General features: G+C 41.9%; 1 protein-coding gene across 1 annotated transcript; it reads right to left on the bottom strand.

Annotated features, from left to right (window-relative positions):
- Window positions 1-355: 355 nt before the first annotated feature.
- On the bottom strand, window positions 356-24,871 carry LOC114599483 (deoxynucleoside triphosphate triphosphohydrolase SAMHD1-like). Its single transcript, XM_077929188.1, has 16 exons — window positions 24,679-24,871; window positions 22,358-22,424; window positions 20,881-20,950; window positions 20,334-20,494; window positions 17,340-17,455; window positions 16,390-16,460; window positions 15,022-15,177; window positions 12,179-12,279; window positions 10,466-10,574; window positions 8,268-8,359; window positions 7,609-7,724; window positions 4,744-4,883; window positions 3,697-3,792; window positions 3,486-3,590; window positions 3,058-3,195; window positions 356-2,387 (listed from the first exon to the last, which is right to left on the bottom strand). The coding sequence occupies exons 1-16, from the start codon at window positions 24,869-24,871 to the stop codon at window positions 2,265-2,267; spliced, it is 1,854 nt and encodes a 617-aa protein (XP_077785314.1). The 3' UTR covers window positions 356-2,264.
- Between the last annotated feature and the right edge of the window lie 1,140 nt (window positions 24,872-26,011).

Here is a 26,011-nt window from a genome sequence, read left to right as displayed (position 1 = left end):
AATGGAAAAGCCTCCCCATTGTCTTTTCCTTCACAAATCCTGTCTTAAGGGTATATCTGTGTATGAATAGGGTGAGCCTGTGACCTGGCTCAGGAACTAAGTACGCACTCAGATTTCTGGTAAACATACTCAGATTTCTTTTGTAGACCACCCCTTTCTGTGATGTAGGCATGATGTGTCTGGGGGGGGGTGTTGAGCTACACCCCTTCTGTGATGTATGTATGATGTTTCTGGGGGTGGTCTTGGACTCCAGGGCAGGCAATTTAAAATGTCTATATAAGGGCAGGCACACCTGGGTTCTGGGTCCTCCTCCTCCTCCTGCATGTTAAGGGGGCAGCATGTTGCAACAATTCAATAAAGATCAGGGGTTTTATTACTCAGCTGATATGCACAGGAAAAAAGATTAATATACAGGCACACAAAATATGTAATTATAATTCTAACCAGTCTGACAATTGAATATAGCTTTGGAGAAAATAGCTCTATGTAAGTTACCTTAACCCATTTTTATGAAGCAATTTAATGTCAAAACGAAAGCTCAGGATACAAGCAGCTCCCTTTTAATCCCATTTTACAGAGCTCAAACAATTGAGCCACTGAGTTTGAGGTCTCTTCTTGCATAGTCTAGTCTAGATGTTTTTGGGACTCCCAATTCACATCAGCACCAGACATGGCAAACAGTCAGGGATTATAGCAGTTGCAGTTCACTGATATCTGGGAGGTCACAGGTTAGCTACCCGTACTCTGACTGCAGCACTAGAAATGTTGGATATTTCTGAACAGCTCTCTGCTCGTGTGAAAGCGTGTTGTGTGAAAGTGTGTTCTGGTGAAATAATTCTAGATTCAGGTGCCATGTGCTGGGAGTAAATTCAACCGAGCACCTGACAATGCCCTAAATGTTTAATTTTTCAGCCCTAAGTTTTAAGAGAATTCCATGACACAGCTTCATTTTAAACACTGGCATGGATCCAAGATTCCTTTGAGCAGAACTATCCTGCTGGTGAAGGGAGTGGGATTAAACTCCCCCCTGCAACGGCCCTGTAAATCTGCTCAGTACAGAAAGAGACACCGGGGGGGTTGATGGTGAAAGTGGCTTTCCAGCTTCCTACAGTAGGTACCTTTGCTGTAGTCCCTTCTGTGATGAGGAGCCATTCTGTTTGCAGAAGGACATCTCACTATCCCAATCTATAGTTCTTAAATGGTGTATACATTTCTTCTGAGCCTTAGGTTTGTTAAATGAAGCTTCAGAAATTCTGTTCTCACATTTAGCAGCACACTTCTCACACACAAACCCATTTTCTGTCAGCATAAAGTGCCACATCATAAAACTGTGTTTCTCCTCCAAAAAAATTTTAAGGAACAATATATACTATTCCATACAAAGATAACAAATCTGTGAAAATATGAGAGATTAAAAATACATTCAAGTTGGTCTGAAACATAACAGGCAAAACTCCCTAGTCTGAAATTTGCTTCAGATTCTTAACAGCTATTTGCCTCTCTATACAAACCAGCTCATTTCCTCTCTACCTAGTGCTTAATGGCTAGGATACATTCAATAATTGGTTGTTTTGGTACTGTGAGTATTTTGTTGGAGTATATAAAAGGTAAGCATTGAAGTTAAAAAAGTAACTTTATAAAATAGTATATCCTTGATTGTGCCAAGGCATGTTTAGCTCTAAATGAACATATACTGACTCTATCATGATTTGAGGGGATGACAGCTAAAAAGAACAGTAGGATAAGCACTTTTATCATAAACAGGAGATAGGCAAATGGCATAGGCTTGTCCCTTCTTTTATGTTTTTTCCCAAAAGCTTTTGAATTTTAACCAACTAAGTTGTACTCAGAGCAAACTCACTGAAATCAATGGAGCTATATTAGCCATATCCATTAATTTCAGCGGTTCTACTCTTAGTAGGACTTACATTGGATATTGAATTTTAAATACTTTGTTGGAAGCTGCCCAGAGTGGCTGGGGAAACCCAGCCAGATGGGCGGGGGTATGAATAATAATAATAATTTATTTATTTATTATTATTATAACCTGTTTTTATAAGTAGACCTTTCTTCACCGGCACACATTTAGATTAACAAAATAAGAACATTGCCAGTCATCAAAATGTCCATGTGAAATCTACAACAAATGGAATTTTAACTCATTTGAGTTAAGGCTGACATTTTCCACTACTGCTTTTCTTTCTACGTTTACATTTTTTTTATAACACAACCTTCTTATACAAACCATAATCAATCAACAGATATTAAAGCTGTTGAGGTCCATATTCAAGTTTCCTTTTGGCCTTTGAAACATGCTTTTCGTCATCTCTGACTACATTGCAGTCTGCTTTCATTGGTGTAAGTTCAGGGGCAACAATATCACAATCCTATCAAAGCATCAAAATGAAGAAAAGAAGTTCAGTTGTGCACTGGAAATTAACAGTCAATACATTCTGTCATCTTCTTGGCAAGTGGAGCAAGACACTCACTGGAGCCTTTTTACACATCATATTACAAGAAAAACATTCTTGCGCTGCCCTTTCCCACAGTCAGGAAAAGGTAATGGGTGACTCATGCTGTACCCCATTTATTTGTGGTAGTCCCCTCTCAACAAATTTTATGTACTCATCATTTGCAAGGAAATTAATAAACATAACAGATACAAAACTTCTAGTTAGTGGTAGTATTACAGTTGTTTTAGAATGTAAACCATAAAGGCTAAATTGTCCTCCAACGAGATTTCTGAGATTTTTAGAATTCTCAAGTCCCTTGTGTTCATAATGTGCAGAAGTAATAATGGGTTGGTGATAGAGGAGACTATGGAAGAATGAACAGGTGATGAACAAAAGGAATACAGAGAATGAGGTAGATCTGACTCTCATAGCTCAGTTGGTTAGAGTGTGGTGCTGAGAACGCCAAAGTTGCAGGTTCAATCCCCGTATGGAATAGCTGCGTATTACTGCATTGGACTGCATTGGACTGTAAGGGTCCCTTACAACTCTACAATTCTATGATTCTACACTGAGATGCACCTTCTCAATGTTAAACCTTTCTTACCTGTGGTTTAGTGAAATTGTTGTCTTTACACCACTGAACGAAATATTTTCTAGCATCACAGATAGTCTCTTCATCAGCTGCCTTACAATAAACCCTGATTTGCTGCTCTTCAAATTTTTCTGGTAGGAGCTGTGAAACCTTAAGACAGAAGGAAAAAGAAGTCACATACACTTAATTTTATCACCGTGTCAGAAAAAGTTCAACAAATTTCTCAGTAGCACCATTCAGTTACAAGAATGTTTGCACAGGGGAATTTCACCTTAAAACCACTTGCATTCAGTGGGCACTTACATAGCAGGTGATATTAGAACTCGGTTGCTACTATTGCCATGCAATTCTATAGTCATTTTCACATGTATTCAGATACTCTTTAAAAAGCTATTGTAATAAAACAGGCAGAAACTCCTCCCCCCCCCCACCTTACTTACCTGTTCTTTAGAAATTTTGAATGCCTTCTCGCGGTTATACTTTGAGTAGAAACCCACGTTATTGACAGGGTTCTTCTTTTTCATTCCATAATCCATGTTGATAACCTTCACAGAGGCAAGTCAAAAATAAAAATGTACTAAAGTACATTGTAGGCACATATATTAAGAAATAAAAACATTTAAAATGAACATTTAAAGAGATCATTCTTACATCAACAATAAAGTCTTCAGGCTTTAATCCAGTCTTGTTAGATGATGTACTGGGCTGGGACTTGACAATTTCTTCAGCCATCTTACTATATCGTTCCTGCAGGGCATAAAACCTTTTACTTTTTTGTGTATTTGAATCATACTCTCAGAAACTGATGAACCAGACCCATGATTAATTCTCAAAATAATTTTCTCTCTCATGCAGTGTAGAATGTGACAAATAAGGTATTTGATATCACCATACCATGACAATCAGTAGTGATGACTTTTAATGCTGTCACAGCTTCTCTTCAGGCAGACTAAGGCAAAATTAGTTATCCATTAGAGAGAAAGGAAAGAAGGCTGTGACATTTTATTATTGTTGATAAATGTTCAATATTTTGCCGTGCTTTTATTATGTTGAAAGCCAAAGTAGCTGGGGCACCCCGGTCAGATGACCGGGGTACAGGTAAGAATTTATTATTACTATTGTTGTTGAGGGGAAGGAGCAGTGCGGATGCCTTCCTCACTCACTTCATGCAGGATGCCTATGTGATAGGGAAGGACAGGCAAGAACAGCCTTTTCCCAGCCTCCAGTGGACTTTTTCAGCAGCTTGGATGTGGGAGCAGGAGAGAAATGCAACAAGGATGTTGCCCTCAGTTGCATCATGACTAGTCAGCTTGTGCTGGCAAAGAAGGTGTGCGCTTTTCCAAAGGTTCTTTTCAGTCTAGAAAGTGGTAGATGTTTCTGCATTGTGGTGTGGCTGGAGAGAGAAGTGACAGAGATGGCCTCCCCAGGCACTTCATGGACCATGCACCTGCTCAGGCAGGCTTTTGCAAGGCATTTGCGGCAAGATAGGGGAGTAGGGGAGAGTTTAGTGATCTGTGAAGGAGAGAGAGAGAGGTGTTGTGTGTGTGTGTGTGTGTGTGTGTGTGTGTATAAAGAGAGATATAGAAGCCAGAGATAAGCAAATTGGTACTGAAAAAATCAGTACTTAACAAGTACTTAACCACACTTAACAAGCTAGCAGAGTTAACTAACCAATGCCATTTGAGAAACTGTGCCCACCTTCGGAATTTCCTTGCCCTCTGGGGGCTGAGTCTCTCCCAGGTACTTATACAGGTCACGCCGCTCTATTTTACATAAAATTTGCCGTGCTTCTTCGAGCTCTTTCTCATCAGAATGAAGAATGCTTAAGAAGATCTCATCTGCCAGTATTAAACAAATCAAGTCATTAAAGCCAGCTTTTCTTTTGCATAATTGAAACATGTATTATGTGTCAGAATTTAATAATTGTTTTTTATGTTGTTATAATGGTAGTCAGCTAGAAATGATCTTTTACATATCTTCAAAACGAAACTCACAAGACCATATTCAATTCAACAGTCAGATTCTGTTGTCTCTCAACAGGGTTAAGATATAGTTCTGTGGGTCTCTTCTCTAACTGCTTTGGCAGTAGATGAAAGGCACCAGAAGGTAACATTTTTGAAAAATTATATCTTCAAACAAATCAAAGCCCAACAACCTCAAAGTAGCTTATGGTAAAATGTGCATAAAATGAAACCAAATCAGGAAATAACATTTTGAAAAACACACCAAAAATGTCCACTCATAAACCAAAAGAGCACAAAAGAAAGCAGCCCTAACATAGTCATAACAAGAAGAGTCTGTTTTTTGAGCTGAAGACCTTCCTAAACAACCAGGTTTTGTGCAATGTCTATACACAGCAGTAAAGAAGAGCACAGCTAGAAGCATCTGACACTAATTTACAAGTAAGGTAAAGGTAAAGGTACCCCTGACTGTTAGGTCCAGTCGCGGATGACTCTGGGGTTGCGGTGCTCATCTCGCTCTATAGGCCGAGGGAGCCAGCGTTTCTCCGCAGACAGCTTTCGGGTCATGTGGCCAGAATGACTAAGCCACTTCTGGCGAACCAGAGCAGCGCATGGAAACACCGTTTACCTTCCCGCCAGAGCGGTACCTATTTATCTACTTGCACTTTGATGTTCTGTCGAACTGCTAGGTGGGCAGGAGCTCGTACTGAACAACAGGAGCTCACACCGTCGGAAGGATTTGAACCGCCAACCTTCCGATCGGCAAGTCCTAGGCTCTGTGGTTTAGACCACAGTGCCACCCACGTCCCACTTTACAAGTAAATAACACTTTAATTACCACACAACTGGGATTAGAAAGGTGAGAAGGGTCAAGGGCAAAAGGCTGGACTTTCAAACAAGCATTTCTTAAGGCTCTGTGAAAACTGGCATGTCCAGTGTAAGGGTTGGCAAGATTGGGCACCTCTCAATGACAACCCCCCCCCCTGACAATTTCCTGCTTGTTCACCTGCATCTTGCTCCAAAGTGAAGGAGATGAACAAGGAGCATCTCCACTCCCATCGTTCAGCCCAGACACTGAGGTCCGGCGCTGAGGGCCTTCTGGAGGTTCCCTCCTTGCGAGAAGTGAGGTTACAGGGAACCAGGCAGAGGGCCTTCTCGGTGGTGGCACCCACCCTGTGGAGCGCCCTCCCATCAGATGTCAAGGAAATAAACAACTATCTGACTTTTAGAAGGCATCTGAAGGCAGCCCTGTTTAGGGAAGTTTTTAATGTTTGATCTTTTATTGTGTTTTTAGTCCTCTGTTAGATGCTGCCCAGAGTGGCTGGGGAAAGCCAGCACCCAGCCAGATGGAAGGGTTATTTATTTATTTATTTATTTATTTATTTATTTTTCTTGTTCTTGTTCTTGTTCTTATTATTACAACGGTGGGAAGAAAGAGTAGTAGTAACTGCCACGGCCTGCTTGCTCACTGCTTGCCTCTGGCCAGCAAACAGGCAGCTAGCAATGATGAGGCAGAGGAGCAGCTGCCATCATTGGAGTGAAGGGACATACTTACTGAGGTAGAGGGGTACATTGAGGGCATCTTGTCCAAGAACCTCCAAAAACCTGGGCTCAGCACTAGTAACCAGAAATCTATACATCCCTCATAGCTTCCTTTCCCTTTCTCCATTGCTTTCCGTTTTATCCTGCCTTCCTCCTCCTCCTCTGCTTATACTCAGTCACATTGGCTCCAAGACAACAGGAGTACTGAACAAGAAATGTTGGTTTCAGTTTTGAATCAACACCATCCAATACACACCCATCCCAACAAGATTTTACAGGAGCAATAAATCAAAAAGAGAATTTGCATAAGTGGTCATATATCAACCTATTCAAATTAAACAAAGTTGATAAGCTCCTTAACGGCTTAGAGGGGTAAAGAGAGAGGCAGGGGGAAAGAGGAGGCAATTTTTATTTTTCTCTTTCACAAACCACCCCTTTAATAATTTAAACTAGGAGAGGGGGAAGTTTGGAAAATGTGTGGCCATAGGCCTCACCCTTGATACTTCTGCCACTTGCTTCCCTTCAGCATAATTCCCAACTCTGGAAAGTGAAAGCTCACTTCTATGTGCTGCTTTCTCTTGTGCACAAGCTCAGTCCTTGATCCCCTCCAGGGTTTTTTTTGGGGGGGGGGAGGTGGGGGCAGGACTGTAATCCTATAAACATACATAGAGGGTTTTTTCTGGCATGCATCAGAGGCCTGTACTATCTGTAGGGACTTCCTTTAGCCATCCTTTATACTCATCTTCTACACAAAGAATGTGCAATTTATAAATAGGGAGAGAAATGCTGCAAGTTTGCAATACCTAATCCTAGTTTTCTGGAGAGATGTTAAGCAGGGGAACAAATCCGTTTCTTATACTATAAATAAATCATTACTTCTTCAAACCTAGTGACAGAAAGACTTCACTTCCTTCATATGCATACAGCAGAATATATAACTCTTTTACATAATGCAATGTGCAATGTTTCATTTAAGTGCCATAACAAAATGGTACTCTGACAGAAATGCTTCCAAAATTGATGCAATTAGAATTTAGGTGTCAGTCCAATAAGCCCATACCTGTTAGCTTAGTGTAGGCTTCCATGTCTTCTCGTGCTGTAGCGATATTGTACATATTCCCTTTAGAGCCCTTTATGCGGATATGTGGGTAAGCTTTCAAAAGGGCATCTGTAATCCTGATATGAAACATGCAACACAAATGAGGAAGAATCCATAATTTCAATATTAACTCCAGATCAAAGATTTCACAATGGCTTTGGAAATTTGGAAAATTATTTCTATGACTAAAAAAAGAGTAATACAAAAACACCAAAGTTGAAAATTAAACCATATAACTTTTTCTAGTCATCAAAATCCACTTTGAAAAACAATTCAGGAGAAGGACAGGGACATTCAACAGAGTTTCTCAATGAGACACTCCAGAACTAGGGCTACAACCTTTAATTGATCAATTGCTTAATATTAATTTTATAAAATTAATTAAATTCAAATTGGTTGAATTAAAATACACCCCTAAATAAATCAGGCAACACTTCTTTAAAAATCATTTGTAGCTGGCAAGCACCATTGTAGAAGAAGCATTCCTCCTTCAGTCATATATTATTAAAATGAATTAATATGCAAGCTCATACAAATGTAATTAATCAACTAACGTAAGATTGGCTAGGATTTATTTGGATACTGCCCTATCTAGCGCATATCAACGTGCACTTACTTACATAATTTCAATGATGTTGCTAATTTTATGTTGGTAGGCTTGGCGGTGCAGGCAATTCCGTGTGTGGAACATGTCATACAAATTTCCAGCCTCCTAAAGTTCAAGATAAAAAGTATTTTATTCATCTTTTATATTAAAACCACAGTTCCAAGACTTGTACTTTAATTCATCAAATTGGTTGTTTGTTGCTGAACAACTAGGGATAAAATAAAAAAGGTTCCTGGACATAGAAATAATTAGACCCTTCTAAATAATCCATACACAAGAAATATAAAAACATATTCCAGAACACTAGAGTAATCATATTTGCAATTAAGATTACTTTCTGCTTATGTGGAGAGGCCTCATGGGGGCTCCTTGAAAGTGGAGCAGTGCATGAAGCACAGGATCCTTGAGATAAGATTATTCTTTACATTCATGAGAGCAGAATGCTAATAATTGGTGGATGATATCCTTGCTTCTATATTGAGCGTTGCCTTCTACAAGCTTGTGGGGTTACATTTCCTGTTTCTTTCGCTTAATGAAAATGCAGTAATCCCTTATCTTACGCACACATATAGCCAGCCAACCCTTGGAGCTGCCTTGCAGCAAGCGGGTGAGACAGCATCCCCAGGATTCAAAGAGCCAGTGTGTCGAACAGGCCCTGCCCAGCAACCAAGGCCAAGACCTTAAAAGCTTATTTTGTGCTGGGCCGTTTGGGTTACCAGGTTTGAAAAGAGCTCTTAAGCTCTCTGTCTAACTTGCTGGGCAAGGCCCGTTCGACATGCCAGCTCTGGAAGATTATGCATGCTCGTCTGAGATCTCGCAGGAAGTCAGATTATCTCGTGAGAGCGCCCCAGAACCTTCCACAGCCCGTGTGCTGAGTGGGCCTTGCCCAGCAAACAAAACATATCTTAAAAGCTCATTTTGCGATGGGCAACGCTAAGCAGACCCGGAGTGAAGAGAGCTTTTAAGCAATCTGCCTTGCTTGTGACTTGACTTGCACAGACCAGGGAGCACAGTGGAAGAGCAATCAAATGCATGGGGATTAATGCTGGAACTAGAGAGAATAGACTGCGACGATTTGTACCTACCTTCCATGATAACCTAACCCAAACCTTCCCTACCCACTTTCTCTAAACTGATAGTCATGATGGCTATATTAACTCTATTATCAGAAGCAGTATGCCTCTAAAAACCAGTCTCTGCATATGACAAGCAGGGGAATGTTGTTCTGCTCATGTTCTCTTTGTGGGCTTCCCACAGGCATCTGGCTGGCTATGGCAAGAACGTAAGGTTGAATTCAACATACTTTTAGCCTGATCCAGCAGGGTTCTTTTTATGTTCTAATTTATGGCCCTTAAACACGCGACTCCAACCCATCACCACATGGTCAACCATATGCTATAGTAAGCCTATATACTCCCTACATGTAGTGAGGCTGGTTGAGATGAAAGGTAATGGCTTCGTGCTCCCAAAATTCAGTTTTTTCCTCAAACTTTCTGTTCTCAAACAGCAGAGAAAATCTATATTGCATTGCCTCCTATTCACTTGGAGGTGCACTTCTCAATTTATGCAGCACTAGTAGACTGCTGCAGTGGACGCGGGTGGCGCTGTGGGTAAAACCTCAGTGCCTAGGACTTGCTGATCGCAAGGTCGGCGGTTCGAATCCCCGCGGAGGGGTGAGCTCCCGTCATTCGGTCCCAGCTCCTGACCACGAAGCAGTTTGAAAGCACCCCTAAGTGCAAGTAGATAAATAGGTACCGCTTTATAGCGGGAAGGTAAACGGCGTTTCCGTGTGCTGCGCTGGTGCTGGCTCACCAGAGCAGCTTCTTCACGCTGGCCACGTGACCCGGAAGTGTCTCCGGACAGGGCTGGCCCCCGGCCTCTTAAGCGAGATGAGCACGCAACCCTAGAGTCGGTCATGACTGGCCCGTACGGGCAGGGGTACCTTTACCTTTACCTAGTAGACTGCAAGTTTATCTCCATCTGGACTCATAAGACCCACAGTCATTAAGCTCACTGGGTGGCTTTTTGTAAACATTAGCTTTCAGGTTAATTTGCCTCTCAACACTGAGTAACAACAAAATGAGACAGTGTTTCCCTGAAAAAAGGGGGCGGGGGATAGAAAAACGAAATAGACAAAAATTTGACGGCGAGTTTTTCAAGCTTCCAACATTATTTTAGTTGGCATTCTCTACTTTCCTCAAGAAAGCTTACCTTCTTACGGGTACAAATATGCCTCTTTCCCTCAATATCACAGACACGAGCAAATGTAATGTAGCGTACATGATCAAAGTTGTTCTGGATTCCAAGATGGTGACAATCCCTAAATATATTCCAGAAACAGGCAGGAGGTAAGGTCATTCAATTACAAATTGGGGGGGGGGGACATTTTAAAATTAGCGGGAGGGATCAGGAAGATGTCTCCACTGGGGACCTCACCTTTAAATAATGTAAAAGGACTCTCAGGGGATTCTTTGAGACTATATATCCAGCAATTTACTCAATGTATTAATAATTTAAAAATCAATTGCCAAAGGATTCTATTTTTTCACATTCCCAAAATACAGATATATAATCTCCAGACACACTTCCATAATAGCAACTGCAATTATCTTCAGACAAATTATGGTTTAGCATGAACCTGCGGCTGCTTTGCTCCTCCCAGGCTGTTCTGCTGCACTAAGCCATAGTTTGGCTTAGAACTCTCCTGGAAAAACCAAGAGCCTTAAACCAGAGAACGAAGTCACTGTTTAGTTTGAAAAATATTGCTAAATGTTATTTAAACTGCTTAAGATAGTGAAAATCTCCAAGTGGTTTCCATAAAAACAACAAAAATACAAACATGTGATAAAAACAGAACACAGCTGTATTTCACAAATAAAACTGAGCAGGTTTACAAAGCAGACAGAGTCCAGGAAAACATAGGCAATATATTCTGAAAAGTTGTTCAAGGGCCATTATGATCTCTACCTCATGAATTGCCCAAAGCAGAGTATTCCAGAGAGTGGTTGCTATCTCCAACAAGGATTGCTTCCTCTCCTCAACCAGAAACAGTTGTAGTTTGTAAACCGACCGAAGTTGGTAGTGGGCACAAGAAGCCACTGAGGTCACTTGAGTCTCTAGTGACAGCAATGGATCTAGGAGCACCCCCAGACTACAGCCCTCAGAGGGAATACAAACCCATCAGAATTGCTGAACAGCCCATTCATAGGGTTTCCATCCAGCCCTCATCTAGCCCAGGCACCGATTTAAAACATGCATGACTTCTCTTGGTTCATATGTTACAGAGAAACAGCTGGGTATCATCAGCATATGGTGCTACCTTGCCCCAAATCTTGTAGAGGTCACCCCCAGCAGCTGCATATAGATACTGAATTTATTTATAAAAATATTCATATGCCCTGCATCATAAAAATATATCACAGTGGCTTACAACAACACAAGACCATAGAATAAAATCATAGAAAGTACATGGAGTACATGTACACGGAGAAATACCTGGGCTAGGTATCTCTCTATATGAGAGGTGGGGGACCTGGGCCCTCCAGATGTTGCTGAACCATCCCCAACCATTGCCCATCCTGGCTGAGGTTGATGGGAGCTGGAGTGCAACATCTGGAGTGCCACAGGTTCCTCATTCATAGTCTATATACTGCTCATACTGTATACATGGCTCTCTCAAGTATTTTTATTAGTTTTCAATATAACAAAATACAGGGTTAACCAACAAGCATACGGTTTATATGGTATGACACCATACAGTATTTAAAGATAGATAAAGAGTTTTTAATGATAAGATAGATATCCCATTTAACTTGGACCAATAGGATATTCCACTAATTGGTTTGTCTATAGGTAAAATATTCCCAGTATTGTTTATCGATAAAATAAATCTTCCAAATGCTTTAAAATGAGCAAGGTCCATACCTGGCAAAGTAATCCCATTTATCAACATCGATGCCACTTGTTTTGTTGGCCACTATCTCATAAAGAAAGCCTTTTTCTTCAGGTCGCCCACGGTAAGGCCACTGGAGAAAGGGGTGGAAATACCCAAAAGCAAATAATACATTACAATAAAGCAATCTACTCTGATCACCAAACTGGCTAGGAAGCAGGGTTCTAAAAACTCTTTGCACATGCTGGAACAGATTAATTGATACCTGCCAATACTTTACTAATAAGAGATAAAAATTGGTGGAGCTAATAATCACAGCCTAGTTTTGTGATGGAAACAACCTTGGCTAGCCAGGTAATTAACTTACACTGGAATATGAATGCAAGGAGCACAGCCCTATTGGTTCTCCTGAACTGTTGACCATGGTATTCTTATCAGTCAATTGTCTGGTTTGGGTCTAAGTAGTACTACTCCTTCCTGGACAACTGGTTTCAATCAGATTGGCAAGCACACGGAACAGGACATTGTTGGCCACAGCAGCACATTTAGGAAATTCAATTCCCTGTGATATTAGGCAAGCTCTAGCTTTATAGTTTGAATCCGACCCTGGAAACCCATCTTTCCCTCAATCACTTTTAACAGTTAATTTGAACTGGGCTGCAAAAACAGTATTACTATTTGATTTATAGTGTGCTTGCTTCTGTGGTGGCTTTTAAAGATGATTAAAAAGTTTGGCTGTTTTTAACATATTTTGCATTGTTTTGGTGGCTGCAATTTTTATACTTGTACATCACTCTTAAAAAGATGTTCACAGAAAAATATTTATTGAATAAAGATTCACTTTCATCCAAATATCAGGATGGTTGGCGCCATCGCCGAATGGCGGACTCCCTCCGAGCTCCGGAGGGAGCCTGCTCGGCAGGGGTTGGGTCTTCCCGCTCCGGCGACGCGGGGACCCTCAAAAACCATGGGCGCTGAAACCCATGGACATGGTGACTCGGCTGGCACCTTTTAAGCCCCCCCTCGACCCGCGAAGGAGCCTTTTTAAAGGCTACGGAACGGGTGACAGGGGGGTGGTGGTGCTTTGAGTACTCCGCTTCCCCTGCCGAGCGAAGCCGCATGCCATTCGACGGAGAGCGCTGACTTCTTCCATTGGAAATTCGGACTCAAAGTATAACCCGTGAGTAATTGGAACTTGGATTAAAAAGGACAAAATTTATAAAAAATTTGGAACGAGCGGGGAGGGCGTAAAAAGGAAGTCAGCCCCCCCCCCCTGTTGTAGAGGAGTTAAAGCAAAGGACTTAACATCTAAGATCGAGTGCAACCCTATTTTGAAAAAGTTATCAAATTTCGCGACGGAAAATTATAAGACTGAGCTGGAGGAGAATAGTGGAAGTGAATTAAAAAGCAACCCCCCCACGGAACCTGGGAGCGTTTTAGCTAGAGCGCCCGGAGAAGACAAGGAGAGGTTTTGACAGCTGTCAAAGAGCTGTCAAAGCAGAAGAACAAAAAAGAACTTTGTTGCAAGGACTTTACCGGTTACATTTGTTATAATTTGGATTTAGAATGTTTAAAACAAGGAATACTAAGTTACTATGACTGCTGGTTGTGATCTGGAAGGGAACTGAGTTATTGCAAGTCACCTAGAAGAGCTGAGGGATATTACAAGTTGTCAGCACTGAATTTGAACAGAACTCTTTATCTCCTGGGAAACTGCAGAAATGGAACATTATTTTGGCTACAGAGGCTTACACATGTAAAGCAGACAATGGACTTATCTACCGAAGAATGGAAGGGATTTGGCATCATGTTTGGTTCCTGAATAACAGAGCCTTTGCAGAGGAATATAGAGACTTTTTGAATTGGAACATCTGTGCAGGAAAATAGGAAAAGAAAAGGAGGGGAAAAAGAGGAGACAGATCAACAAGAACAACAAGAACAATCGACAACTGGATAAAGCTGGAAGCGGGAACATTTGGAACATCCAGAAAAAGTATAAAGAAGTAAAACTGGAGTTTTCACTCCCAAGTATAAAAAAGTCTGGATGGGAAAAATGGGCCCTTTTGAGATAGACTCCTTCCAAGATTGGATATACAAAATTAAAAATGACTGGTAAAGGACTATGGCTTAAAAAAAAAAAAAATGTGGGAGCTACTGGAAGACATCAGATTCGAGAAATATTGGGGACGCAACCGGGGAAAGGGGGAGGGAAATTTGGAATCCAAAGGGTGTAAAACTACATTTTATTTTATTATATTTTAATCTATTATGTATATTAAAGGGGAGAACGTGTGGAAGGGATTTTAGGAGGTGGGCTAATATTTTTAAATTGGGATAATGACACTAAGTTTAAAATCTGGGATAAGAAATTGCTGAACTTATTTGTAAGAATTGGAATGCAAGAGGGGGAGGGGAGGGGAAGTCCTGGAAAGATGATATGGAAAATAAGACTTTAAATTGGGATGTTTTGTTTTTGATATTGTTATAATTGGAAATGCCTAATAAATATTATTTAAAAAAAAAAAGAATTGTATGAAGCAGCTCAGATTATTCTTTGATCTACCCTAACGCATAACGATTCTCCAAAGCCTCATGCAGAAGCATTAACCAGCTCTGCTGCCGTGCATTTTTTAACTGGAAATGGTAGAACAGAGTGGAACATTCTGAACACAAAGCATATGCTTTGCTGTTGAACTATGGCCCCTCTTCAAGATCTATAAAAAGCTCAACAACCAATGGTTCACAAAAAATAATGAATCTCCCACATGCAACACCTGTCAATTTTCCTTCAGAAAAGATAATGCTATTAAGCATTATATTCCATTAAATTACACAGTATTTACAAAGCAGAAGTAAGACAGAGAACAAGACTTACTGAACTACTGCTTTTTTCAGTCTTAATGGGTCCTGCTATCTGCTCTTTGATAAAGTCTATATCTTCATCCGGCTTGAGACCATAATACTCCAAGACTAGTCTTAGATCGTTGGAATCAATCAAGTGTTCAAACATCTTAACAGAAGCATCTTCATGCTACAAAAAAGGAAGTTTTAATTATTATTAATCAAAGCATATGCTGTCAAAACAAGCCATCATAACTGTATACAAAAACATTAAGACAACATTACGCCATGGTTTAATGTCAGGTGGATGAGCCTGAAGCAAAGCATTGTGTGTGTGTGTGTGTGCGCTCCTGCTCCCCTCACAGGAGCTTGAACAGAGTTCATTTTCACTTCTGCAAAATCCCAGCTTAACGTCAGATTTTTTCCAAGGATCCTGGTTTAAAACAAAATATTTAAAGTGCCATAAAAAGCAAATTCAACTAGCTTGTTAAACAAGCCAGAGTTTCTTTAAATCAGGTTCCCTCATTCAAGAATAATGCTGGATCTCCCACTGCTGCAATAGCAAACAAATACCAGCAGGGGGGGAGAAGAGTTGTTTCCTAGTTTCACATTCTTGCTGCAGCTCAGCTGCTGAAATCACTAATTCCTGATAAGCAATGGAATGTTCAATAACCTGAGATGGCTGAAAATAGAAAGGTACTTAGAACAGCAAATGAAGCAGAGAAGCCACTGAAAGAAGACCCTAGAAAGGTTAATGGAACATAATCTCTGTGAGAAGAAAGGACTGAGAAAATTCATAGAATTGAAGGGACCCCCCACGGGCCATCTATTCCAACTCCTTGCAAAGCAGGTAAACAATTGTGAGGAGAATCAGAATATGATAGCGCCCGGCACAACAATCACCGACAGATGGTCATCCAACCCGTTTAGAAACCTCCAATGAACTTCACCACTTTCTGAGTGAGTTCATTCCATGTTTAGTCAGAATCTTCTTTCTTGTAATTTGAATCAAATGGTTCAGGTCTGACCCACTAAAGCAACAGAAATCAAACTTGCTCCATGTCCCATGTGACAGCTATTCAGTTAATTAATGATGGCTATCATACTTTCTCTCAGTCTCCACTTCTCCAGGCTAAACATACCCAACTCCCTGAACCCCCAGAACTGGACACAGTGCTCCAGATGGGGTCTGACTAAGGCAGAAGAGAGTGGCAAACAGTAGGAATTTTAGTGAGTATATTTCACCAATATGGTAACTTTAAACAAAAAACAAAAAACTTCAGAAAATGTCTGGGTACTTTGACTATAAAACACTATAATTGTTAAATGTGGTTAGCATATTTTTAGGCAAGGCAGCTTTCCCTTAAAAAAAGAAAGCAGTAATAACTGGTTGCATACCCACCTTCCATGCAGTTCCTGGACAAACACGAGGGATGAACCTTCCATCATACATGTGTGAAAATGGTCCATGACCTAAAAGTAAGAATTATGCAATTCATTTGTGTAGCAAACGTTTGTGTGTATGCGTGCGTGTGTGTGGACAGATGCACAGACACGCATCTTCAGTATATTCTGGTATTTTTTTTAACCATATTAAAGCCATTTTGTAATACCAAGCCAAAGACTCAACTTTCAGTCCATTAGACCAGGCTATCCTTTGTGCTTCCCCCAGAGTTTCTAATAACCACACAAAAAATATAAAAACAAAATAGAAACATGGAGTAGGTAAAATTTTTAAGAATTCTAAGCAAATTCCCACTGGAATATTATTGTTTCCTATTGGCCCTAGAAAACAGAGAGAGAGGAAGTCATCCAAACCTCTGAGGGTAATTTGTTGCAGGACCTGGGTGGTACCACTGAGAAGGCCTTCTCACACATCACCTCAGCTGGAGATGGAACATGTTCAAAGAGCACATGGCAGTTCAAACAAGAGGACGCTGTTCTGCAAATATCCTAGGATAAAATTCAGTGCCATACTCTTCCAAACATTATATTTGTGCAAGATTCCAGCTAGCCAGAAAGAATGATGCCTCCTCCTTCATGCACTGTTATGGGGGTTCTCCCAACTCCTCCAGAGCCAATGCTTTTTTGTGGTGGGGAGATATGTGGGGAAAGAAAGGAGGGGCAGGTCTGTTGCACAAGAGGAAGATCTTGAGCAGGCCTTCCACGGACAGGGCTGCTTAGGTTAACCTTGTCCTTAGTTTAGAAATTTAGAAGTTTAAACCAATACTTCACAGCAAAAATCACCTGCCCCAAATCCAGCTCCTATCTAAATATTTTAGAATGGCATAGTACTTTTATTTACCTAGCATGCATCAATCACTTCATTAATATATCTGGGAAGTGGCTTACCCAAATCATGACAAAGACCAGCGATCTGAACACACAAAATATCCCTATGGTTGATGTCCAACTCTGGTTGTCGCTTCTGCAGTGCCTCGATCAAACGGCCTGCTAGATGGCAGACCCTGTTGCAAGAAGGCAAAAGGTTCAGTTCTCCAGTTCTTTGGTTTATAAATAAAATAAAAACTTGCCCCACATTATATATTGTGAAATACCACTAAACATACTCAGCTCATTAATTGTAAACCTATAGAGCAAGGTTTGTCCAAGGACCACATTGCTGGTCAGCCACATCTCCAAGGCCCACATGCCAGTGATGGATTTGACCAATGTATGCACACATACTACCCACAAACATCCACATTCATTTGACATACAGGACATAGCACACATTTTCATTCTCTCACATATGCAGTCCAAAACTCAAGCATACACTGACACACAAACATGCATGTATAAATGTGCACACATACAAAATCAGCATTCCCAGCACTAGGGTAGAATGATCATAAAGGCTGCTTTTTTACTCTGCAGAGAAGGATCTGTGGAAGTTAAAAGGCAGCCTTTCCCCACCCCCACCAGTACTGGAGTGGGGGGGGGGAGCTGCTTTGTACTCTTAAAAGGCAGGCTGTGGTCTATCCCTGATTTCAGTGCTGTGATGCTTAGTGCTAAGACTGGGGAAAAAACATCTCTTCGGCTGAAATTGCTTAAAATAAACTAGGGGAGGAAATGCAACTAAACTTCCTCTCTTACTATGCCTGCAAATTTCATACAATGCTGCCTTAAAATGTTTGTTTTTTTTAAAGGTTCCAGTCACATCAGCAGGCCTCTCTATCCACCAACAAAATGCATTCTTAGGAAAGCAAGCAAGCAAGAACACTGCCCTACTGTCAAAGCAAATAGCATTTATTTTCATCCATGAGTTTTAGTGGGAAAACTCAGTGTCAGAAAATCTGCTTACTTAAGTTGAGTTTGGGTTTGGTGAGCCTACATCCTCACGAAACCAAATACTGAACACACCAGCATATGAGATGAAGGGCACTTCTAACTTTTAAAGATATGGAAGTATGTTACTAGGAAATTGGAAGGGGGTGAGAGACCTCCCCCCCCCACCACAGGCAGAGACATTAACAAACCATTCACTCACACACATTTCCCTGCCTTTCACCTGTCAAACGAAATCCTCTAGTGTTAAGAGAAAACAGCAACATACAGTGGTACCTTGGTTTATGAACTTAATCTGTTCTGGAAGTTCTTTCTTAAACTGAAACCGTTCTAAAACCAAGGCACGCTTTCCCTAATGAAGCCTCTATCTATGGACTGGCTCAATGGGCTAACTTTAGAAATTCATAATAAATGAAGTGAGTCTGCAGGGCCTTCCCAAGGAGTCATGACTGGAAGGTCTGAAACCCCAAGGGTTTCAGACAGATAATCATCTCAATCACAATGCCTAACCACCCCATAGTGGGATGAAGCCTCAAGACAAAGTTGAGTTGACTTGACTCAGGGACCTGGAAACTTTAAATACTTTCCTTTGTACTGTGTTGGAGTAAGTGTAAAAGACTATATTTGAGTGACAGGGACAGTGATGTATCCCGATATGTATTATGGGAAACTTTGAAATACTGATGTAACCCACTGATCAGGGCTTCTGGCTGCTTCATCTTTGTAGTACAATGGTATCTCGGGTTACATACGCTTCAGGTTACAGACTCCGCTAACCCAGAAATAGTGCTTCAGGTTAAGAACTTTGCTTCAGGATGAGAACAGAAATCGTGCTCCGGCGGTGCAGCAGCAGCAGGAGGCCCCATTAGCTAAAGCGGTGCTTCAGGTTAAGAACAGTTTCAGGTTAAGTACGGACCTTAGGAACAAATTAAGTACTTAACCCGAGGTACCACTATAGTGGAAAGTCTTGTTGCAACAATAAAGATCAGGCCTACTGGCTGCTATTTTGCTTCTATGTCCTGCTTTGAAGTCTCTTGCTTGTGACCCTGATCTGAACCTAAGAGATTAAAGGTTAGGTGATTGTGGTGTGCTCCAAGGACTCCCTGTTACAAGTAGCAGGGTTTTTGTTTTACGATAGGTTACTGTGGAATTCAGATCATCAGCTTTTTATAGCAAAATTCAAGCTCAAACTGAAGTAAAGAACCTTTTAATGAGGGTGAAAGAGGAAAGCGCAAAATATGGTCTGAAGCTCAACATCAAAAAAACGAAGATCATGGCCACTGGTCCCATCACCTCCTGGCAAATAGAAGGGGAAGAAATGGAGGCAGTGAGAGATTTTACTTTCTTGGGCTCCATGATCACTGCAGATGGTGACAGCAGCCACGAAATTAAAAGACGCCTGCTTCTTGGGAGAAGGGCAATCACAGGCCTAGACAGCATCTTGAGAAGTAGAGACGTCACCTTGCCAACAAAGGTCTGTATAGTTAAAGCCATGGTTTTCTCAGTAGTGATGTATGGAAGTGAGAGCTGGACCATAAAGAAGGCTGATCGCCGAAGAATGGATGCTTTTGAATTATGGTGCTGGAGAAGACTCTTGAGAGTCCCATGGACTGCAAGAAGATCAAACGCATCCATTCTTAAGGAAATCAGCCCTGAGTGCTCACTGGAAGGACAGATCATGAAGCTGAGGCTCCAGTACTTTGGCCACCTCATGAGAAGAGAAGACTCCCTGGAGAAGACACTGATGTTGGGAAAGATGTAGGGCACAAGGAGAAGGGGACGACAGAGGATGAGATGGTTGGATAGTGTTTTCGAGGTTACCAGCATGAGTTTGACCAAACTGCGGGAGGTAGTGGAGGACAGAGGTGCCTGGCGTGCTCTGGTCCATGGGGTCACGAAGAGTCGGACACGACTAAACGACTAAACAACAACAACTGTGGAATTCAATGAAAATGCAGTTACTCATGTTCAGAGGCACAGCCAGTCTGCAGTAACCTGAGTGGTGGCGTATACCAGTTCAAGAATAACAGAGCTCTGCAAAAAGAACTTGTGCCTTACCCAAGGGAATGTTCAAAACGGTTGTGCGATGCTCCTGGGAAAACATAATAAGTGCCACCCAATTGTTTAATGTATCTTAGACGCTGAAATTGAGGTGTGTCAATGATCTGAACAAGAAGGGGATGCATTTCAATGTGACCATGAATGGGGTCATTAAATACCTGGAAGATGTAAAACAACATGTAAAACTATTGCAGATGATATATGAAAAGCAGCAGAAGAAAATGCTTTAGCTTTAACTTGCTTTCGCTATACACAAAGTTGGGACAATCACTGGATAACAAAAAGCATCTATGGCTGCCCCTGTATGCCAAGATGAGCTCCAGCAGATTTAGCGGACAAGACCAATAGGTCCAACAGTCAAGAAGGTGGATTCTGCACATGATGTAGAGGGAAGTGAGGGGCAGATGGATCTCATCAACCTGGGAAGGTAGTTGATCTAGGAGAAGGAAAACCGATCCCAATCGAGAAAAAAAGCAGATAGTTCAATACCACCTTCAAAAATAGACTAACATTGCTTTCAGATTAGTGCAAATGCTTCTCTCACCTTCATTATGTCAACATGCCTTTGTCCCAGTTTGCTCAGACAATACAGAAGCTTCAGTCTCACTCCGGTCCTGAAAGTTATCAAGTATAAGTTGACCATTCCATATTTTATTAAATAATGTAGTGGACGCTAATATTAAGTTAATTGCTACTGTTCACTGCAAGCATTTTTAAAAGTTTTCAGTAAAAGATCTTCAAAAGATCTGGAACATAATACTCTTAAACTCTACCAATTCCATGAAGATTTATTCAGATGTCAAACTCTAGTAGTTTTCAAACATACTTTCTCCAAGATATAATCTGTGCTCAATATTTGCCAATGTGGTAGAAAAGAAGATGACTATACACCATTTTCATATATAGACTCCATCATTTGTGCATCTGTTTCTGCACACACAGTCATCAACATATATTTGCTTCATTAATTTGATGGTGGTTTTGTCTAGGAAAGCTCGTTTAAACAACATGCAAAGGTAAACCTTGTTTAATGAGACTGTGCAAAAATGCAGGCTACTGCAGAGAACCTCACAGTTTCTTTACTCCTTCCCAGTCCTTTTTGCTGTTGTACCACGATGACCTAAGCAAAGATTTTGCTTAGCATGTAATCCAAACCAGGGCTCATGGTTAACCTCTCACCTAACTAACCACCAGCAAATAGTTAGGGTGTAGAGAGGCTAACCATGCGCCCTGATCTGGATTACATGCTAAGCAAAAATTTGACTTACGACAGCATGGCAGCAAAAAGAATTTTGGAGGAGAAAGTGGCTATAAGCAGCTCTCTGGAAGCCTGCGCCATCTCACTAAACCAAGGTTTGCCTTAGCATGTTATGCAGTGCCATAAATCATTCTGGAAGGGGTGCATTTCTGCATCATAAACAACAAATATGTTTGATTACCAAAAACTGCAGAATATTCCAGTAGCCCTCTGTGTAAAAAGGTGTTTTTCATAAATTGTGTATGAACAGAGGTGTTATGGTAATATTAAAGGTATTCTTTCAATACAGTTTTAGTGACATCTGTCAAGTGTGAGATCGCAGAGAAGAAAAGTAACATCCATTGTTATGATGATTAATGTTGTAATAATTATGTAACACAATATGGCAAGTTCAAGTCCTGTTTCAGTTTCCTGATTTCATTAAAATGCTTTACACGCTGGCTTGGTTTGCATGTCACATTAAATCTTCATTGCAACAGAACTGCAGATTAATGTGAACCACTGTTGAAATCGAGGCAGCTTCACTCCTCCTCTGCTGATAAAAGATCAGGGTCACTAATCTATATTTCTTTAGCAAATGTACAAAGCTCAAGGTATGCACTAAATCTAGCAATGATCCATTTAGGAATTAGAAACACAAGCAGTCCAAGCCTATGTATGACTATTCAGAAGTACGTCCCACTAAATTCAATGGGACTTACTCCCAGGGTACATATAGGATTGCAGCCAAATTCAAATGTCAATAGATTTAAGTTTCCCTTACCCAATTCCCATTTCTTCAAGTTCTGATTCAGTGAGGTAAAATAAAGTTGAACCAGGAAATTTTTTTCCTGAGGAATTAAGGAGACAACAGTTAGCTTGTTTTGTTACTCTTAACATTTATGTTTCTGAAATTCTTGATAATTCAAAATTCTCTGGGCAGATGACAAATGAAAACCACTAGAAAAATGAGAAACGTTAAGCAACTATGTTATTCTGAATTATTGGGTCCAGAGAAGTATTTTATGAGTGGAAAGACAGCTTAGAATGTAGCAGCATTGAATTTTCCTGTTTTCCCTATCCAGCTGGCGCCCACTGTGCATCACACCCTGTACCAGGCAATTACTCCAATTACAAGCCTTGCGAGCCCGGCGTACAGCGAGGCTTGCGGACATCTGCCTGAAGCACGGGGCATGCCGCCCCGAGCCTAGCGCGCCCGGCGGGACCTCCCGCCGGGCGAGCGAGGATTGCGGATAGCTTCCTGAAGCCTGGAGAGCGAGAGGGGTCGGTGCGCACCGACGCCTCTCGCTCTCCAGGCTTCAGCGAAAGCCTGCATTCACCCCATAGGACACACACACATTTCCCCTTCATTTTTGGAGGGGAAAAAGTGCGTCCTATAGGGCGGAAAATACGGTACGTTTCCTGGATGGCAGGGGATTGGACTAGATGGCCCTACAGCTATATCTAATATGTTATAGAATCATATCATCAGTAGAAGCTTTACAGTGGTACCTCCAGGTGCGGACGGGATACGTTCTGGAGCTCCAGTCGGATCCCAAGGTTTTCACTACTGTAGGTGCCTGTTCTGCGCATGTGCATGGTGCAGTAGAGGGCTTCTGCGCATGCGCGCACGGCAAAACCCACAAAAAATGCTTCCGGGTTTTCTGCGTGAATATCCCAAAGGATACGTAACCAGAGGTGTACGTAAGTAGAGGTACCACTGTATTTGGTATTACTTAGACAAATAGGGGGTAGTGGAAGTTCTGTAACCACCACTAGCCAGTATTCATTCATACTTTCACATGAAGAGTCGCCAGTATTTCTTTTCTGCAAGTATGCTTTGGTGCAACCTGAAATATTTTGCACTGGGCATAAGGTAACTAACCTAATTAGCCTCCTAATAACATACTGTAATAACAATAATAAACAGTTATACCCAAATTAAAATAACTGCCAACTCCAACTAAACATTTAACCAACATCAACCCAACAAAAAGAAAACAGAGGAACCAAAATTAGAACCCTTCAAAATATTTTAAAACATTTTAGCCAGTTGCCCCAACCCAAAAGTGAACGCATGAAAAGTAATGTGGGAGATTTTTGGATCTGAATAAATGAATGACCTGACTTCTAGCTTTGATGATGTTGCGTCCTGATAGCACATGCTTTGGCGATCCTCTGATACATACTTGGTGCATATATCTTTCCCCCACTAGAATATGTGCCTCTGATGTTATTTCCTTATTTTTTGAGAACATTACAAGTAGAGACAGAACATATCAATGCTGGTTAATGCACAAAGATTCCTGTACTGCCAATGGACAGCTAAAGATGGGTCATTAAGGGAACAAAGCAGAGCAGGGGCTCTGTACCAGAGGGCAAACAGGTGGGTCTACCTCCCTGTTGGAAAGACAAAAGGCCAGAGTAGAGTTATTTGAGTCAGACTGGGGTGGCTTGCAATCATTTTTAACTAAAAGGCTTGTTTGAGAAAAAAGTGCTCCTCCTTTGGAAGGAAGGGCGGCATATACGGTAAATCAAATAAATAACTACAACCCAAGTTAAAAGAAAAAGGGGATTTAAGGCAGCAACCCTAAACACGCTTAGACCTTACTCCCGAGTAGACTGTGCTGCAAATGACTCTTAAGACACAGCCCTTTTAAAATGTGGGGGTTGGGGGGGTTATTGAGTTGCCGTTTTTATTTTTATTACGTATTTTGCGGCTTTATATATTGATTTTATTTTGTGAACTGCTCTGAGTATAGAGTGGTATATAAATTCAATTAATAACAATAAAACAACAACAACACCCCTATGACCATTGACTTCGGAACAAGCCATCCTGCCACGACTAGCCAACCCCAGCCTCAGGCGACGGAGCCCGTTATGCCCCGGCTCTGCAATCCGCTTCATAACCTCCTCTCCTCACGGGGTCAGGAAGCGGGAACCGCTCGAGAGGAAACAGCAGCAGCAGCGTCGCCTCAGTCAGGCTACAAGGAAGAGGAGGACGACGACAGCGGCTTGAAAGATGACTACAGTCTTCCAGGGGCAACGAGGCTGCGCAGGCGAAGCGGCTCTCCGGTCCCGCTCGTCCCGCCCCCCAATTACCTCGCAAGCAGCGCAGCAACTCCGGGTCTTCGGAGCCGCTCCTTCGCAGGAATTCGCACACCTGCTCGATGCCCCAGTCCCGCGGGTGACTCCCGCAGGGATCCGGGGCGCGCTTCTCCGGCGTGTGGAAGTCGTCGTCCGGGCTGGCGGGCCGGGGCCGCTGGAAGGCTCCTTCCCCGTTACCGCTCGACATCGCCCTCGGCTTCCAGGCAGGGGCACCGGGAGCGAATGAGCGACCCAGCTTTGCCTTATATAGGAGGAAACCTGCTAGGGCCGGGAATCACGTGATGGCAGTCCTCCGGTCAAGGTGGCTTGTGTGGCATGCGGCTTCTGTGTCAATGCTGGGTGGTTCTGTGTTGTTGTTTTTTGGAGGGAGGGAGGAAGCTTGAATAGGCACAGAGAAGGGAAGGCCACAGAGCTTTTTCTCCACCTCTCCATCTTCTCCCCTTATCACACTTTTCAGATGGCTTATTTCCCCAGAAGTTGAGAGGAGGAAGGACCAGAGAAATGTAGCTGCTATGGAGAGAGATAAACAGGCCTTCAGTAACCCCTTCTCCCAAGATGAGGGGTGTGTGAGCTAGTTAATTCTGGCAGAACAGCTTACTCTCTGATCTTAACCCCTTCATGCATTGTTGTTGTTGTTTAGTCGTTTAGTCGTGTCCGACTCTTCGTGACCCCATGGACCAGAGCACGCCAGGCACCTCTGTCCTCCACTACCTCCTGCAGTTTTGTCAAACTCATGCTGGTAACCTCGAAAACACTATCCAACCATCTCGTCCTCTGTTGCCCCCTTCTCCTTGTGCCCTCCATCTTTCCCAGCATCAGTGTCTTCTCCAGGGAGTCTTCTCTTGTGCACATCATGTGCAGAATCCACCTTCTTGACTGTTGGACCTATTGGTCTTGTCCGCTAAATCTGCTGGAGCTCATCTTGGCATACAGGGGCAGCCATAGATGCTTTTTGTTATCCAGTGATTGTCCCAACTTTGTGTATAGCGAAAGCAAGTTAAAGCTAAAGCATTTTCTTCTGCTGCTTTTCATATATCATCTGCAATAGTTTTACATGTTGTTTTACATCTTCCAGGTATTTAATGACCCCATTCATGGTCACATTGAAATGCATCCCCTTCTTGTTCAGATCATTGACACACCTCAATTTCAGCGTCTAAGATACATTAAACAATTGGGTGGCACTTATTATGTTTTCCCAGGAGCATCGCACAACCGTTTTGAACATTCCCTTGGGTAAGGCACAAGTTCTTTTTGCAGAGCTCTGTTATTCTTGAACTGGTATACGCCACCACTCAGGTTACTGCAGACTGGCTGTGCCTCTGAA

Source organism: Podarcis muralis, chromosome 5, assembly GCF_964188315.1.
Source record: "Podarcis muralis chromosome 5, rPodMur119.hap1.1, whole genome shotgun sequence".
Lineage (NCBI taxonomy): Eukaryota > Metazoa > Chordata > Lepidosauria > Squamata > Lacertidae > Podarcis > Podarcis muralis.
This window is presented reverse-complemented; position numbering and strand designations above follow the sequence as displayed.